The sequence below is a fragment of the Lissotriton helveticus genome, chromosome 7 (genome assembly GCF_964261635.1).
Source record: "Lissotriton helveticus chromosome 7, aLisHel1.1, whole genome shotgun sequence".
NCBI classification, from domain to species: domain Eukaryota; kingdom Metazoa; phylum Chordata; class Amphibia; order Caudata; family Salamandridae; genus Lissotriton; species Lissotriton helveticus.
The window spans coordinates 1,087,408,675-1,087,427,836 of record NC_136068.1 but is presented as its reverse complement, the minus strand read 5'-3'; the positions used below and the strand labels follow the sequence as shown (position 1 = coordinate 1,087,427,836).

At 46.7% G+C, this 19,162-nt stretch overlaps 1 protein-coding gene across 1 annotated transcript in view; it reads left to right on the top strand.

Moving 5' to 3' along the window:
- The window catches only part of LOC144769959 (alpha-N-acetylgalactosaminide alpha-2,6-sialyltransferase 2-like), a 607,277-nt gene that overhangs the window by 286,662 nt on the left and 301,453 nt on the right, over positions 1 to 19,162 (top strand). Inside the window, exon 4 of the mRNA XM_078654157.1 lies at positions 8,972 to 9,149. Within this exon, the coding sequence (XP_078510283.1) occupies positions 8,972 to 9,149 (178 nt within the window). The remainder of the gene's footprint in view (positions 1 to 8,971; positions 9,150 to 19,162) is intronic.

Sequence of the window (19,162 nt, the reverse complement as noted above, 5' to 3'; positions counted from 1 at the left end):
TCATAAAACTAGGTCTCGTGGATGTACCCCTCCGGCCCCGCATAGCGAAACATGATCTTATCGCCTGCCCAACCTTAGATCTGACCACCCCCTCCTGCCCTCATGCCCTGTTGGAATGTCCGGCTGCAGATTACAATCACATGTCACATTTGGGAGGGGAAAACAACATCAGAGCGGTCGGTATGGGAATAGGGCCTGGAGCTGGGGTCCCAAAAATGCCCTTTTTGTACTTCAAAGAGTCTTTATTGCAATAAGGAATGTTTGTACATCATAAACCTGCGTATAAAAGACGGAGCCGTAGAGAAACTTGTTAGAGCACCTCGAGAAGATACCCTGTTGTCTGATTTAACGTGTTCTGTTCCGTCGGAAATAAACTCCTGTTTTCTGCCTTCCAGTCTCCAGCGCCTGCCTCTTTATTTGGGTAATCGTGAGTTGGGTGAGAAGCGGCTAACGCCGGGCAAACCTAGAAAAGGGGTAAACGACCCGATCTGCCTGAACCCTTTTTCATCAATTGGCGTCCCAAACGTGGGGCCCATCAGCGACACGTGAATCCAGTGAGAGAGGTCCCAACGACAGAGTGAACGACTGCAACGATCGGGAAGAGCTCCTGCCCGATAGACCCTTGTCTGGCAGCCGATCATCCGAACTTCACCGGTTCCAAACAGACCTCTCTCGAGTGATCTACGGTCCTGACTGGGAACCATCAGGAGTGTCACAGTAATTACGGAGAATAGAGGACGATCGGGCGCTGGAAACGGAAGACGAGAAACCGTCCATACGGTCCGGGTAAGGTCGTGGAAACACGACAAATTGCGAATTGATTGTTTGATTGTCATTGGAAAATACTAGTATTACGCATTTTGATCGTTTTGTCCTGAGAGATTCTCTGTCTACAAACGGGGAAGGATAGGAGTATTCTCCCTTTGCAGATAGTGAAGGGTGGGTAGCGCAGGCTTTTGCCCCCGTTGTAACCCGTCGCGCCTACTTCCCTCTCCATTTGATTGATTGTTATCCAAGCATTTATTGTTTTGGAATTGGTTCTTTTTGGATCATTCTCTATTTGCAAACAAGCACAGGGCCGCCATACTCTGTTTAGTCTTTGCAGATAGTGAAGGATAGGTAACGCAGGCTTTTGCCCCCGTTGTACTCCGTCGTGCCTATTTTTATCCCCCACTGATTGATTGTTTGACCGGACCTTGATCGTTCGGAATTGGTTCTTGGAAAGGATCTTCTCTGCCTACAAACAGAGAGGAACAAGAAGATCTCTCTCTTTGCAGATAGTGAAGGGTAGGTAGCGCAGGCTTTTGCCCCCGTTGTAACCCGTCGCGCCTATTTTATTCCTCATTTGATTGATTGATTGTTTGTCCGAACTTGACTGTTTGGAATTGGTTCTCTCTTTGGGTATTCCCTATTTGCGAATACTGTAGAATAGAAATATTCTACCTAGTCTCCGCAAAGTACTGAAGGATAGGTAGTGCTGACTTTTGTCCCCGTTGTAACCCGTCATGCCTATCTTCTTCCCATTGCTCAGTAGTTGGTTCAGCCCGGACCATTTATTAAAGGTAGACCATCTGGCTCCACCGGAGGACACCCCTAATAAAAAGGACATATATAAAGAAAATGCGGATTAGCCGCGGTATCGTGCCAGCAAATAAAAGAACATAAGAATCATTAGGAAAAACAAAAGGAATCGAGTAAAGTCAGTAGGCCACTGATGAGATCTCTTTTCAACCTTACTGAAATGGAAACATTAGGAACAACCCCTCAGGAAGTATGAAACTAGTGAGGAAAGCCGAACTCAACGCCATGATGACTGCGAGACAGCTCGGCTCCACCGAACACCCCGCCCAATTAACGACAAACCCTAGGCAAATATTAGAAATATACAACACTATAGCAAAGTAACAGGTTAAAATGTTTTTATTTTTTGAACAAAAATATATTAAACAACTATTTACACGGCAAACGGCTGCAACAAAAAACCCACAATGCATTTCGCCGTCTGCTTGACGCCGTTCCTGTCCCTCCTTCCCCAAAGTAGCAATGTCGGGCTACTTTGGGCTACTTTCTAGTAGGTTTTTGGGCGTCAGAAAGTCTACAAAAGCCGTCGGCGGCGGCCTGGGGTGGAGAACCATTACGCGAATAGTCCGGAGGCGACACCACGCGCCAAGGCCTGTCCCCGGGAGGAACCAAGGGACCCGTTCCTGGGGCCGTGGCAAAGAACGGCCGGCCGCCGAAGGCATGGGCCCGACCCGGAATGAACTGGTCCTCCCATTCCCTTCTTCTCCCGGCGCCTTGCAGGCCACGGGGGGGGTATGTCTTGCATATGCCTCCGACCCCCCCTCTTCTTCATCGCCTGGTCCGGCCATAACAAATGTCAGCGAGACGCCGTGGGGTGCACTGGGAGGGAGAGGCGGCGCGGACGAGCCTCTCCCGCCTCCCCAGGTGGAGGCCCCTCAGCTGCACCCCCAACGCTCCACACACCCGGCAAAGGGTTCGTCCACTCTTGCGGTGCAGTGTCGCTCCACACACCCGGCAAAGGGTTCGTCCACTCTTGCAGTATAGGGACGCTCCACACACCCAGCAGGGTCTTGTCCACTGTGGCGGTGCTACGACGCCTCACCCAACAGGCTGGAGTCCGTCTGCTCATTTGACCCAGTGACTGCCGGTAGCTGCAGAACTCCTAAAAATGGCGGTCGACCTTGCAGGAATGAACCTGGCGTGCAAGGATGGCCTGGTCGCTGGCCAGCTAGAAAAACGAGTCCTCCGTTCAGAAACGTTCTCCTCAGCTTTGAAGATTCTACGAGAGTTGCGGAGGGCCCTCGACCCCCGCGGGCCCCGACCGCCCCCGATGGGAAATGACTGCCATGATTGCCCGCAGAACGACCAAGACGTAGCCACGAGACGTCGGCGCCCTCATGCTGGCGCCAGCCTCAGTTTTGAATGACCCAAGATACTGCAGACTACCGATTTGATCAGTTCCGGTGGAACATCAGTACGACCCGGTAGGAAAGATTGTTGCCCCTCCCTTTTCTTTGATTGATGGTTCATGTCACCGGTCCCTTCTGTTGCCCCTTAACGAAACTTCTGGACTGCCGAAAGGAGGTCTGGTCCAACCACGAGTTGGTAGAGACATTTTGACTATACTTGGACCCGCCTGACCCCACCCAAAATGGCGCCGGTACAAACGAAACTCACAATTCCCCGTTGTGTTCCGGATGCTCAGACTTGATATCGTGAGATATGTATGCAGTTTTGAAGCACATGGCGGGAGGGGATGAGTATTGCTCGAACATTCGAACAGTGAATTTGATATTAAGTTCTGACGCATCATTGACTACAGTATTATTGAAAGTTCGAATCTTTTTGACACTGATGGTACTTACCCACAATGAATTTTCGATATGATTTTATTGCACTTATCGTACCTTGATGAAATAAAACAACCACCGACTCAGTTATGTTTTCCGCAGATAAATATGCCCTCATGTACAGTTCCAGTCTGCTCCGTGGCTGGCCCACGTGGTTGTAGGCCTGCATTTGTACGTCAACATTTTTTAAATAAAGATTTTGTGACAACAAATACAGTCGTAGCTTTTGGATTGGTAAGTTTTAAATACATAGCCCTTGTTTCCGATCTACGTAAAATATAGGCAAAATAAAGCAAGTCGATTACTGAAAGGTTAAAAAGCAAAGTACCTAGAAATATTGAAAATGTGAACGATCCAAGTTGTTGCGTGTGGTTTTTTACTTTTGTGCAACCTAAGGCAATCGATAAAGGTCCCGATGTTCTGTTTTACTTTGTATGCCACATATCTCAGGGAAATCGTTTCAGATGCCCCAAAACCAGACCCGGTACCACTGTAGACCACCCCGACTCCTCGAAGAAGAACACGAGTTCACCCACTTTACCCTGATTGCCCTTTTGTTTCGACCCCCCCCACACAAGATCCGCAATACCACACGTGGGCGATCTATGCAATGTGCAGTCCATAAATGATTATGCCTCCCGCACCACCAGTCCCACGGGGCTTAAAACGCCGAGATGGAAGGGACTGCACCCCGCGGAGATAGGTCGAAATACGTAGTAAGTAAAAAGCCTTTTGGGTTTATGCGCGCGAATGTGTCTTTAAACGCTGCCCATACCCCTTCTTCTTCCCCTTCTTTCTGCAGGTTGCATCAGAACATCGACTAAAGTGTGGAGAAGACCTAAGCAACGCGGATTTGGGTGATATGAATGCATGTGTGTATGACCGAATGTGTGTAACTCGACTGGATATACGTTGCACGCGTTGACCTGATAAGAGAGATGTTTTTGTACGACTTGAGTGATGATTGGACGACCGATGGAATGGGGAAAAAGGGGGTCTGAACATAGCACCTATACACGATGAGCAGACATAGATATAACGCACCCTTACTTAAGAAACGACCATCTCTCTAATAATGCAACCAAGAATGACGTGCACCTACGAGTAGATTCTTACGCCATGAAACTCGAAGTTGCCCATTGTTCCCCCAACTAACACCCTCCGTTGCCCCAGCCTGGATACCCGTCCGCTAAAAATGATTCAAAGATCCCACCGTAAGTACTAGACCGACCAGGATAGTTCCCGAACAATTGACGAAAGTATAAGTATTTGCAACAGAGACGAACAACAAAAGACAGCCAGGCGAATTAAATAGGAAACTAAGGATGCGCAGCATGCAGGAGGAAATGTCTTTGGCCAAGTACTGTTCTATGTTTTGTCTTGAGTTCTGTATGTAAATGCATGTACCCCCCCCCTCGCCTGAATTCATGTGTACGTAGTATCTGGATTTGCGTTGTCCCTCAGTCTGTGTTTCTATATAATATGACCCCTACTGTTTTGTGCGCACCAAAATGGCCTATTATTGTACACGTCTCTCTCTCTCGTCCTTTCCCTTCATGTTGTACGTGTACCGAATAGTTCATTTAAAATGCGAACGACCCCTGCTCCCTCTTCCTCTGTGTGGTAATGTTGTGCCCCGCCGGCACGAGCCTAATTGGTTTTTCGAACACAAAGGTGATCGACAAATTGCCAGAAACTAAAACAATTGTAATTTGCCATGTTACTACCTCTCCTTTTCTGTAAAAATGATAGAACTCGAATTGGCTATAAAGGAAAGGACAGGTAAGACGACTGATGTCCCCCTAATCTAGCCCTTTTTATTGGAGGACTATACGTCAGTGGCCTTCTGCTCTCAGCTCGTCAGAAACACAATCTCCTAGGCCCAGATTGCCCCACCCCTCCGCACCCAAGTACGGATGTCCAAAACGTCCCCATTCCTCCCGCATGACCCCAGCTCCGTAAACTCGAGGTATAACTGATGACCCTGCTTAACTGTTGCTCCCCGAGAAAAGAGTGTTTAGCCTCTACCCCTCTCTCATGATGATAAAAGACTGCCAGGGCTAGGGTCAGAAAGCCACATGCGACATGAATGAACGCCAAATAGACTTAGTTCAAACTCAGTAGACATGCCTGTATACATACTCCACAGTGATAACTTCTGACCGTGACCGATGAAACGTACCCCCAGCTACCTAGATCTGGGACGGAATTGAAATGTATAAATGCCTTCTCTTGCCAGTTCGCTAAAACCTGTTTTGTACCCATTCAAGGATACACAGCCACCGGAGGAGAGGGGCTGGACGTGACGCATAACCTGGCCACAGATCGTGAGGCGCGTGTGACCTCGACCTAAGATGGAGCCGCAGAGCAATGGGACGCGGGACGATGCACCACTCTCAAACGCAGAAAACGAAGGAATTGAAGGCTGCCTTGAAGCCCTCTGCTTGTTGACCCACGCGTGCCAGAAGTCCCCGCCCTTTGAGCCCGATTGATGGACCTGCCTGCGCATCACCCTTTTGCTCCCTTGGTCCGTCTCAAAGATCCGGTCCCACTCCGCCCTCTCCTCCCTCGATTATCCGACAAAACCCCTTCTATCCTTTCCACGTGGATTTTTGACTCCGAGAAAGAAATGCAGGTGCCCAGCATAAGGCACCCTTAAGAGAGATTAGCTAGGAAACAGGACTGTGGCCTAACGGCAAAGGACAGATCACACCCTGCGACGTGTAAAGAAGGACCCGAGCTGGACCTATAGCTCCACCGCCGGTGCTCAACAGCGCCAACGGGAGAAAACGAACTACCAGAGCCTACCAGTGATGACTCGCTACTAAAAAGACACTGTGGCGAAGACCCCCCCCTTTTTTCGGAACTTTCTACACCCCTTGACTAATTGCTTGTATTGGACTAAATTCCTCCCTCAACCACTTTTGCCTGTAAAATGTTTCATCGGTCACTTTTAAGTACGACAAATGTAAATTTATATGTATTCCACCTCGTATGTCGCATCAACTACACACGGTTATATGTAAGTCTACCAATATTGACAAACGCTATTTCATTGACTACACACGACTATATGTATGATAAACACGGAAATGATCTATCCTATGTAAAAAGCGGCGACTGTGGAAAATGACAAAATGTATATGTACATAAGCGGCGTTCATTTGTGTTCACCCTCGCCACTGTTGAAGGTAAAGAAAGTCACGAAACAGTGGCCCCGCCATCTTGTTCCCTTTTAGGCTCCATCACGAACATAGATAGTAGCCATCTTTGTGTCATGACCTCTCTGCCCATTGCCGATAGCCACCATCTCTCTCTCTCTCTCTCTCGCTCTCTCTCTCTCTCTCTCCAGCCCCGCAAGCACCCCGCGCCCCGACAGCCCCCGGTCTCTCCTGTTCGGGCCATAAACGCACCGCTAAACACGACCTTATCACCACTCTGGACCCCTGCCCCCTCGCTCTTTCATCCTACTCATAGAACGGGCCCTTTTGGTAACCTCTTCCTCCCTGCCCGGTTGCCCGGCCTGATCCCAGGCCATCACCTAGCCCAACAGATGCAGTTTATTGCTTCCTACAGTAGGACCTCGCCTCACATCAGAGGAACGGTGATTAATCAAGTCCTTCACACCCCTAGATCTGACCGACACCCCCGCATCCCTCCCAGGAACACCCTTCCTCTCTTCTAATGACCCCCCCCCGGCTACACCTGGCCTCTCGACCCAGTCCCACATCATAAAACTAGGTCTCGTGGATGTACCCCTCCGGCCCCGCATAGCGAAACATGATCTTATCGCCTGCCCAACCTTAGATCTGACCACCCCCTCCTGCCCTCGTGCCCTGTTGGAATGTCCGGCTGCAGATTACAATCACATGTCACATTTGGGAGGGGAAAACAACATCAGAGCGGTCGGTATGGGAATAGGGCCTGGAGCTGGGGTCCCAAACATGCCCTTTTTGTACTTCAAAGAGTCTTTTTTGCAATAAGGAATGTTTGTACATCATAAACCTGCGTATAAAAGACGGAGCTGTAGAGAAACTTGTTAGAGCACCTCGAGAAGATACCCTGTTGTCTGATTTGACGTGTTCTGTTCCGTCGGAAATAAACTCCTGTTTCCTGCCTTCCAGTCTCCAGCGCCTGCCTCTTTATTTGGGTAATCGTGAGTTGGGTGAGAAGCGGCTAACGCCGGGCAAACCTAGAAAAGGGGTAAACGACCCGATCTGCCTGAACCCTTTTTCATCACTGGCAGGAATATGTAACCTATATAGTGGTGGTTGAATGTGCAAATCCCCAAACCAGCTGCAACGGCTGGCACTGTGTTTTATGCGCTGAAAGGACCCTTGTGAAATTAAGTCCCAGGCAGAAGTATTCGATGCCCATGTATTAGTTGGCACCTACTATCAACCAGTTCTACATACGTTTTTGCTGAAAGTTCATCAATTTGGTGTAGAGGAGACTTTAAAGATTGGTGCCTCTTTTAGAGTGGAACAGCAAACAAATGATGGACGGAATGCTGAAAATGCAAAGCATCTCGGTTAAATCCATTGTTCTTTTGCCCCCTACGCCACCCCAGTTTGGACCCAGGCATATGCAAATCAGTCTTGACCCTGTGCCCCATGGGAACAGTCCAGACCTAACTGCCAGGCTAGGTCCTCCCTGGACCAGAAGCAAGCATCCAGGGTATGTCACCCTTCATCAGCCAGGCTCTTTAGAGTGGAAGCATGTAGTTCACAAATATGCCATCTTCCATTCAGACAGGAACCTGGCATGGGTAAATGCTTGACCACTTTCTCCAATATACTCTGTAAGGTCCTGTTGTATCATCTAGTCTGTATCATGCATATACGTGGGGTAGATTGATCCTAATAATCGGCCTAGGACTCTGTCCATTCCTAGGTTTGCAGCCTTGCACCCTGATAGGCAGATTCAGTCGGTGATGTCAAATGTTGAGCTGCAAGGCTTCCTATTGCTTAAAGTAGTGATTGACATGCAACACTGCGAAGCAGTAGCCTCGAATTGCATTGATTGGTTGAAAGCCACCTTCAACTTTCACAGCACTACATAGTTATATAGGCACCCACCCTGATGACAAGCTGTAAACACATGTCCTACTAACATCTGGTCTCCCACCACAAAACGGACACCGCAATCAGACCTGGGAAGCATCCAACCAAAGGTGAGTAACCATGCAAGAAGATCTGGAAATGCTGCCATTCGAAAGGTCTGTAGATCCGGAGCAGTCAGACACATGGCAGTGTTCTCCAGCGAACCTAATGTGTAACTAACTGGCCTAAATCCGTCAGACATTAAGAAATACCGGCCTGTCTGAGAATGTCTTGATTTAACAATAAGCAAATTCACCTCTGCATCCCAGACCTATCGGTCATTGTAGAATAATTGTTTTTGAGAATATGCAAGTGTTGTTCCGTTGTTTGCAGCAGTGTATTTGATTGCATTTTGTCTAAAACCCAAGCTGGGTCACCTCAGAATCGAGTACACCTTCCATGTGTAGTAAGGGTGGGTCGTCCGAGTTGCGGAAGAATGACGATATTGTATTGTTTACGTTCAGTGGGCTCACAGCTCCTTTCTCCTCCTATTTCTAGTCCTGAATGAGACGCTGCCTCTGCTGAATACCACGGCAAATGGCTACATATTCAGCGAGTGGAACCGAGAGCCCACAGCCGAGTCCCCCTGTATCCGCTGTGCTGCCGTGGGCAATGGCGGCATTCTGAACGGATCCAAGTTGGGACAAGAAATAGACCAACATGACTATGTGTTCAGGTGAGTGAGATGCTGTCTCTCGCCCTCTCGCTCCCTGGCTGTCTTTCTCTACCTGGCCCTTTTTTGCATACTTGTCATTTTGTCCTTCCTTTCCAACCTTTTTTCCCTCTTCTTTTTGCAAAACGCTGTCTTTCTCCCTGTAGCGTCGTTTAATGCACAAGGGCCATTAAATGTAAAACAAGAGGGAGGACACGAGTCATGAGCCTACTGCTCCTGACCCATAATGACTGTAGAGGAGGCAAAAACATTACAGCATATATGGAGGGGAAGATCAGAACCCTGATATCTTACAGCTTTTAAGTTTACTCATTCCCCACCAAGTCCTTTTCATTTATTGTAGCATACAACAGCATATGTATTATCCTACATGCAAAAAAGAGCGTGCCGAGGTCAGACCTAAACATGGATTTTAGAATAGTTTTTTGCATGGGAACACCTACCCTGCATACATTATGCCTGGCGCAGGTATAATGTGATGCAGGGTTCCACAAACTGATGCTTTTTACACAATACGTCAGTTTATAGACATGGAGCAGTGTGGCGCACAGATTGCACTACCTCTGCATCAAATAAAAGTGATGCAGTGGCAGCCCTAGGGGCATGTAAATAAGCTCCTTACTCTCTTACTGCACGCTGGACCCTTGTTTTCCACATTTGTTATGCATGTTGAAGGAACAATATCTTTCTTTCTAATGGGCTTTCTGAGCATATTACAGAAAAATATTCTGGAAGTCAAACCATTCGGGAAAACACACTTTAACCCGTTGCGGGCTCGTGATGGAACCGTTCCGTCACGAGCCTCGGGTGGACTGTGCTGGTGAAGGAACGGTTCCGTCACGGCCTGCTCGCCGCGCCTGTGCGGCGCAAATTCCGCACCTGCGCTGAGCGTTCTTAAGAGCGGGCGGGGCCGTGACGAAACCGTTCCGTCACAAGCACAGCCCACCCACGGGCCGTGACGGAGCGGTTTCGTCATGAGTACTGGAGCGCCGCGCGTCCCTGCCTCCCCCTTAGCGCTGCGGCGGAATAGCCGCCGCAGCTAAGGAGTTAAAGTGTTCTTTCAATGTAAACTTTTATAATAAAAGACTTGTGGGGACTACTTTCATTATTTTGACCTTGAATTCTTTTGTGAAGGAACAACAAGGATGCCATCATCAAAGCAACATTGATTATACTATAATAATGTCCTTTTAAGGTACAAGAGATGTTTAATAAGCTTTACATGTTCATGTATATCATATAGTGATCATATTCAAGAAATCCTTCAGCTGCACCACCTCCGCAGATAACGATACGTCCTACGTAGAGCACCTCAACTTCAAGATAAAAGTCTTGTCTGCTACCCGCTAGAACCAAAAGTCACTTTCGTCGGAAACATTACTGACTTCATTCCCCCTTTTGCCATTGACTTCAAGAACTACATCCTACTAGGAGATTTCAACCTCCACCTGGAACACAGAAATGACCCCAATGCAGCTGTTCTCCTCAGGAGTCTAAAGAACATGGGACTAGAGCAACATGTCAACGAGCCCACACACTCAGTTGGGCATACCCTCAACCTTGTCTTAGCCGCCTTCAATAACATCAAATACACCACAACCACACCCCTCACCTGGACCGGACACTTCATCATCGACGTTAGAATCAATGTCCCTCGCCAAGCCAAGCCCACCACTACCAACGAGGCCAGACGCAGATGGAGCAAAATCTTTAAATCTGTCTGGCTCGAAATGTTACACATAATCAGCCAAATGACACCAACGACCTCAAGACCGATATTAGGCAGTTTGATGAGCCGCTCACCAACTGTGCTGACTCCCTAGCACTGTTGAGACACAACACCCAGAAGAGAACTCGGGACCAAGCCAACTGGTACATGGAGCAACAAAACAACACTGCAAACAGCTAGAAAGAAAATGCAGGGCAATCCCCCACTAAACTGACAAGCATAAGTACAAATCAGCCCAGAGACGTTCCCACAAGCACATTGAGAAACCAAGAAGAAGGCACGAGCCGAGCACATCCACAACAGCTCCAACAGCAGCATAGAAAATCTTCTTGATTGTAAAAGTCTTCACATCACCCACCTCCACCACAAACAACATAAACCTTTCCTAGTAACTGTGCAACAAACTCCCAGACTTCTAGAACAACAAGATCAAAATCATCCACAGCAACACCCTCATCCCTGACTTACCTATCAGCAACTTCAGGGACAACCCGACCACCTGGAAAACTCTAACTGCAGAGGAAATAGCCAACATAATAGCACCATCCACTCCGGGTAATGTGTGGATCCCTGCCCCCACCACATCTACAACCTGGATACCTCCCCTATCAACAAAGTCCTAACCCTCATTCTAAACAACTCCATTACCATTAAAATGTTTACAGACAAATAGAAACTAGTGATAGTCAAGGTGCTTCTAAAGAAACCCTTCGCTCACCCTACCCATCTAGTAAACTACAGGCTGATCTAATTTCTACCTTTTCCGGTTAAGATCATAGAGAAAGAAATCAACTGACTATTTGCCCACCGTCTCAACAAACACCAGTTCCTAGACATCATGCAAGCATGCTTTCGACCCAACCACAGCACTGAGACAACCCGCATCTCAGCCACAGACTTCAAGATGATCCTAAACAGTGGGTACACAGAAACCCTCGTACTAATTGACTTCTCAGCATCCTTCGACACATCTCCCACCCCACACTGATCAAAAAACTACACAACACAGGCATCCAAGCACCCACCTTCAACTTGATCTGGTCATTGCTCACAAGAAGAACCCAGAGAGTCAACCTACCTCTCTACACCTCTGACCCAAGAACCTCATCTGCGGTGTCCCCCAAGGATCATTCCTGAGTTCTGTATTATTCAACATCTACATGACCCGCAACCTGACCTCACCAGATCTCACAACATCAGCAAACTCTTCTATGCAGACAACACACAACTTATACTTTTCCTGTCGGAAACCAAAGGCAACTTCTCTGTCACCACATTGCTGAAGTCTAACTGCCTCAAACTAAATGCAGACAAGACAGTAGTAGAGGTCTTCATAAGAGAAACATTGGCCTGGGACTCCACCTGGTGGCCTACCAACCCCAGCGCCCAGTGATGGCTGATAGAATTTTAAAGCGTTGGGGCTTTAAAAAAATTAACGACTTTTGGCATATGTGTGAGCTAGGGAAGTGAGCCTGATGTTTTCAAGAGCACTCGGGGTAGATTCTCGCCTCGAGAAAATGTTTAAAAATTGGTGTATACAGCTGCAACTTTCAGCACTATTTTTGTGATAAACATATAACATAGGATCACAAAAGTCCACAAATAGATACGCTTGCTAGTTTTTAACTCTGTTTCTACAGAACAGAGCTCGGGAATCCACTGAAGTTATGAGCCAGGCAAATACCTGTTGCCTGGCTTTGGCTCAGCTGAAGTTCTCTTTGACCTTTAAGGCCAAATGATTGGCTTCTGCTTGCCACAGATGCCAAGAATGAAAGACAAATTATTAATATGTGACGCAAAACAGGAAACGAGATAGCCATCTTGTGGCTGACTTGAAAGGCTGCCTTGGGGCAGTTTGACCGGTGCCAACACACGAGCACTGGGCTTGTGAGTCACGGTGTTTAGAAATATCTTATGGGTCTAAAAGTTCAGAGTTCCTTGTTTGTCCACCAATTTTTAGGCAACAACAAAAATGTCAAGACAACTTTGGTGATTAATGTACCAGTGCAGAGGGCTACTGCAAGCTCTATATACTCTATAAAAATCTCTTGCAATTGATTTAATACACTATAATGGGCCACGTCCCTAAAAGGAATTTAGTCCAAATGTAGGGTACAAATGAAAACAGTTTAGGACGGTACATGTATGTTTCTAAGTCCATGTTTAAAAACTGCCCTTTTTACCAGTTTCGTACATCTGTTTCCATCACATGTATTACACTGTCAATAAATACTTCTCAATATAGTGATATCAACTGATGTACTAGGGTGAAATGCTTTCAGGTGTTAAAGTCCTAAAAACACTTGTGTATGGTCAGACCTTTGGCTCGGCTCTCTCTGTTAGATTGTGCATCATCTGAAGCATGAACCCATGTGCACACACTGCACTGGTATCGCCCATCTCAGCATCCTCAAGCTCATCTGGTTGGAACACTGTTAAAACATTTTTCGGGCTTCTGAGACATTTTGAATTTTTATCACAATACGGACGCCGGGAGCTGTTCTGTGGGTTGAGCGAATACACTTAATTTATTTATTTATTTATTTATTTATGCGATTTTATATAGCGCGAACTTTACCCGAAGGTGTCAGAGCGCTTTACATAGGACCCAGTTTCAAACATAAGGACTGACGGTACAAAAATAATTTGCAATAATGCAATAATGAGCTGCTTTGACAAGATAATGCGCGCTCCTGATAGGTTTCGACCTGGGAAGTTCCATACTCTGAATGGCACATGTTACAGAAATATTCTGGGTGTCAGGAACAGTGCTCAATTAATGTTTCTCCCACACAATAATCATGTTTAAAGGTGAAAATTACCCGTAACAGAATGAAACGTCAAAAAACATACATTTTAGACGTTAATAAAATACATATATAATAAAGTAAATATATTGCAGGACATTCTCAAAAAATGACTTGCCCGTGACAATTGAATATTTCATAAAACTAAAACTAAATCCTGAGCGAAGTCCTGTGTTTCTCCTTCACCCTTCAAATGTCGTACATCTGAAACAATTACAGAACTGGATTTGGGGCTCATTTCTCACAGTAATCAAGAGTGATAATGTGCACCAGATGCTGTCCCAAATAAGTGAGCCACACAAGTGTAAGACCTACAAGGAGACCAAGGGTCCCAGGGAAAGAAAAGCACTGTGAAGTCAACTCAAGCAGCTGTGCACACATTAAACATCTAGCCCTGGCTTTGAAACTCTTTGATGCAGTAAATACAAAAACACGATCAGCCACCGCACAATGTACAGGATTTGGGGAGCAGTAACCTCGTCTTCGGATGGCACAATGTGATCTAATGGTTGCATACACCTGTGCTTGAATATAAATTGGTAAGAGGGAACGCGTTTTAAAGAGAGAACACGTCACCGGAATGCCAAAGCATAATTCTTATGTACCATGTTGTTGCGCTTCATTTCTGTAAATATTAACATAGGCTTTGATATTCAAGTGACACGCATTTCAACTTATGTCTCATTTTTGAAATGCCTGCCTGGAATTCGTCCTCAATCTACTTCACTGCACATGATCTCTGTGTCCCCACTCTGAGCTGTAACCCTGACACCAGGTCACATGCTCTCAAACCCTTCAGAGGTTGCAAGCAACTCCTATTCCCAACTCGTCACAAGGGTGTTGCTTGCAGCCTGTGAAGGGATTGACAGGCAGTCCTAGGAATACAGGACGTGTGCTCTAGACTTCTGGGATTGGCTGAAAATATGACGCTGCTGCACGTCATGAATGGGAGGTCCCTTGAAACACCCCAAAATTGTAGGAGAGGGCTGTATCTAGGTCAACCCTTCACCTAAGAAAATACTGGTTGTGTGGCACAAGCTCACTAGAGCCTGTCCCTGACTCTCGACTACGCGAGGACGGGAGGCAGCCAGGCATAGAGGGCAGCACCCAGCATTGGCTTAAAGCCCTTATTTAATTAAAAAGCAACTTATGTAATGGAAGAGGAAAGAGACATAAGTTGCTTTTTAATTAAATAAGGGCTTTAAGCCAATTCTGGGTGCTGCTATTTTTTTATACAATAAAAAACTACTGAAATGAAAAAAAAATAAAAAAAATAAAAGCAACTTATGTGGGTGGTAATTGCTCTTGGAAATTGTCATTCACATAGCTTGTAAATCTAAATGGGTGGCATCCTGGCACCTTCTAGTGGCAGCCGCTGCTGCCGGCCCCAACCCGACCCCCACCACCCACATCAGAAATGTTAGAATCATCCTGGACAACAAACTGGGCATGTCAGGTCACCTCATTCATCCCCACCTGCTTCCGCATCCTGAAAATGCTATGCAAAATTTTCAAACAACTTCCAGAAAACACCAGGAAAAACAGTCACAGAGGTCCTGGTCACCAGCAGATTGGACTACCGCAACTCACTCTATGCAGTACACAACATTGGTCTGGACTACCTTAACAACTGCATACATTTCCACATATCTCCAAGACACCTCTGCTCAACCTAACTGTCATTCGCACACATACCACTGATTTGCAACTCCTTGGCCGGTGGCCACGCTTTCACATGCATCTCACCCAAGTCATGGAACGACCTCCCTCAGCACATCAGAGCCTCCTCATTGCTTCCCGAGTTCCGCAAGAAGTTGAAGACCTAGCTCTTTGAATAATTCTCTCCTAAGAGACAGCTGCCTCTCCACCTGCAGAGCACCTGGGTAATTTTAGTGGTGATTAGCGCACTAATCAAATAAGCATAACATGACATGTGTCATCAAGATGAGTAATCACAGAGTATTAAATGTTAACTATGTTTCAGTTCCACCAAAAACAAATCAGAAACTAAGCCAATCCACCTCATAAGGCGCATACATGTGAAGTTAGAGGTAGTTAGGTTGCAGATAGGCAATGATTTTGATCAGCATTTCACTTATATCTTAATATAATTCAGTTTTAGGAAACTCAACCCATACTAAAGTGTGGAATTGGGGGGGGAGAGGACAGGTTAGAGGGGTCGTAAATGATAGAGGTCCATGCGAAAGGTTCTGAGCAGGCGTTTTATTTTTGAGTATAACAGTCCTCTTAACGAAATGAAGGAGGAGATGCCTCTCATGTACACCCCTTGGTTCAGTAAACAACAAACAAAAGAAACGAAAAAGCAGGGAATAGTCCAGGTCTTTGAGTCCTTCCTGACTCCGGCCCTCTCACGTCTCAGGCAATCCTCCGGGTAGGATTCTCTTCCAGCGTCGCAGTATACAAAGGAAAAGAAAAAAAAAACAATCCCAGAATTACTGGCACGTTCGGGTACTAAGTTTTGAATGAGGGGGGGGGGGAGTGAAGGAGTCACCAGGGCCCGCTACCAGAAACACTTTGTGACTGCTGGGAAGGAAGCGTGTTTAAGGGGTGAGGTGCACACACAGTCAAGCGGTCCCGTGACCTCCCTCAAGCCTCCCCTACCCCGTCCCACCCTGTGAAGAGAAGAGACCCTTGAGACGGCCCCGTACCTTGTCCAGCCACACTTCTCCAGAAGTGCGGCAGGGCGGCGCGTGGTATCGGTGGCCTCCAGGCGTACTCGTTCTCCCGGCTTGCAGCTCTCCTTCTTCTCCTGGACTCTGGTCTTGAAGGTGGCTCCTCTCCGGCGTCTTCTCCCGCGTTCTTCTTCCGGCTTGCGCGCTGTGACACTCTGGCTGGGCTTCCTTATCCGCCTCCCTTGAATCTGATTGGTCAGGTACGCCCGACGTCATCACAGCCGCCTCCTCCTCCGCTGGCTATAACCAGGCAGCATTAAAGGGGCCGCAATCATCCTGAAGACGGGGCGGAAAGGAACAATCGTTAAAGTCCCCGCCCCGTCCTCCGCCGTCCTCCGAGGCCCCATGACATAAAGACAGAAAGCATTAGTTACACAGAGATGGGGCATTGTTAGACCTTGCATCCTTGGTGTGGTATTCCCCAAACGTTTGTTTTCACCCCTCCTGTTTTACTGAATTTGTTTTTGTTGATTTTAGGACTTTTGTGCACTTTACCACTGCTACCCAGTGCTAACATTCTTTGGCTCTCCCCCTCAAGCATAGTACAATTGACCAACACCTTATTGGCGCACTTAATTTACTCATAAGTCCCTAGTAAATTGTACTACATGTACCCCGGGTGTGTAAATGAAAAGCTACTAGTGGGCCTGCGGCACTCATTGTGCCACCCACTAAGGTAGCCTTTTAAAACATGTCCCAGGCCTGCCACTGCAGCCTGTGGTGCAGTTTTAAAATGCAGTTTTAACCTGACAAGATAAACCTTTTGCCAGGCCTAAACCTAAACCTTCCTTTTAATGCATATAAGTAATCCTTTTAAAGGCTCATAGGCCAGGGTACATTGTTATTTATAAAGTAGGACATTTGTATTTACATTTTATGTGTCCTGGCAGTGTAAAACTAATAAAGTTGTTCATCATCATTTACAATCCCTCCCATTTACTAACACTGGCTTACAGTATTACATTTTATAACTTTTAACTTTGTATTGGGAGCAGATGGCAATATACTGTTTACATTCAAATTAATTGTAATTTAAAATCCTCTTTAATAATCAAATCGGATTCAAAGTTACAATTCTGGAAATGTCACTTTTAGAGAGTTGGTATTTTCTTGTACCAACCATTAGTGCCTTCTGCCAGTGTCCTGGGCCACATGACTGTGAATGTTTCCAGTCAGTAACACAAAGGGGACTTAGGTGTGGACAGAATGTGCCTCCGGAGCCACTCCTCAGAACACTCCTGGACCTCTGGAAGTTTCCCACAGAAGGCCTGCCTTGCTACTTGAAGGACTGTCTTACTGTCTGAGAACGAAGACTGGACTTGCTTTCCTTCATGGCTAACCCATGTTAGAATAAGGGCTAGCTACCTGACCTCTTGTGTGAGCTATAGGGACACAAAAAGCTTTAGAGGCCTCCCTGCAACTACCCAGTTGACCAGCTGCACCTGGGATTGCCTGGACCTGCAACTGGACCTGCTTGAGTCCTGCTGGCTTCTAATGGAGTGAGTCCCTGATCCACAAGGGGTGCCTCCCCAGGTCATGGACCATTGGGCGGCATCAGAGTGTACTCCTTAAGAGAAGGTGAAAATCCTAGAGTTTGTGCTCCTCCTGACCTCAAATGGGCCAGTACACGTCAAGACTCTGTCACTACGTCCATTGCTAACATGAAGCTCCGATGAGACCTGCTCTTTACGTTTCGACTGTAAGGCCGCCAGCGGTGACCAGAAATGCAAGACTTGCACTTCATACTGCAGCAACAGCAGCCTGCGATGACTGCCAATTCGCAGCTACAGCAACAAGCATCCAGGTCGCCAGACCATTTCCTCGCCCTATAGCGACGACCGTCCGCAACAGCCTGCGCTTCGCACTAAAGTGACGACTTTCTGCAACGCTCAGAGTCCGACTTGCAGCATCCTCCAATGTAAACAGAACACATCATGCTGGACTTAAAAGGTAATTTTTTAACAGGGGTTGCTTGATCTCTGTAGCCGGCCTTTGACCATTGCGGTTGACATGGACATTTGTCTTTCCCGCGGTCGACGTTGACCAATCGACTGCAAGTGGAGCTTTGTGCTTCTAAGTGCTATATTCACTTGAACTTGAATATCTCCAGTTCTATTGATTGGATTATTATCATTCTGATATCATATTATTTATTAAAACTTACTCTATTTTACTTAATTGGTTTGGGATTTTTCCTTGTATTGTGGGGTTTCCCTTTATTACTGGCTCTGGATTGCATATATACTTTACACAGTGCCTCTAACTTAAGTCTGCCAACTTTTGTGCCAAGCTACCAGAGGGTTAAGCACAGATTCATTTAGTGACTTTTGTGATTCACCCTGACAAGGACTGTGGTTGTTGCCTGAGCGGGGTTTCATCCCCTTCAATCAGTAATCCAGTTTCTTGCATGTATGTCGATTCACTTTTTAAGCTAGATGCAGGATGCGCATGGCAGAATAGAAAATGCTTTCCAGTTTGCCTATTTTTGCTCAATCCAGCATGGGGAGGGGAGCCTTCTCCAGTGCATCACAATATCCAGTTGCCATGCCATCAGGGCAAGAAGGCTTTGTTCCATAAAGATACTTCTGTCCCTAGTTGCATTGATACCTAAAAAGGAAATCCTTCCTGGTTTATCCAAAGAATCATCTAGATCTGCTATATAAATGAATTGTCATCTCAGTATATTGACACCCTAGTCCAATCATTTCTCTTGATCCGACATGCAAGCAGCTAGATTACAAGTACAAAGAGAAGAGACAAATAAGGAGCAATTTGGTCTCAGTACAG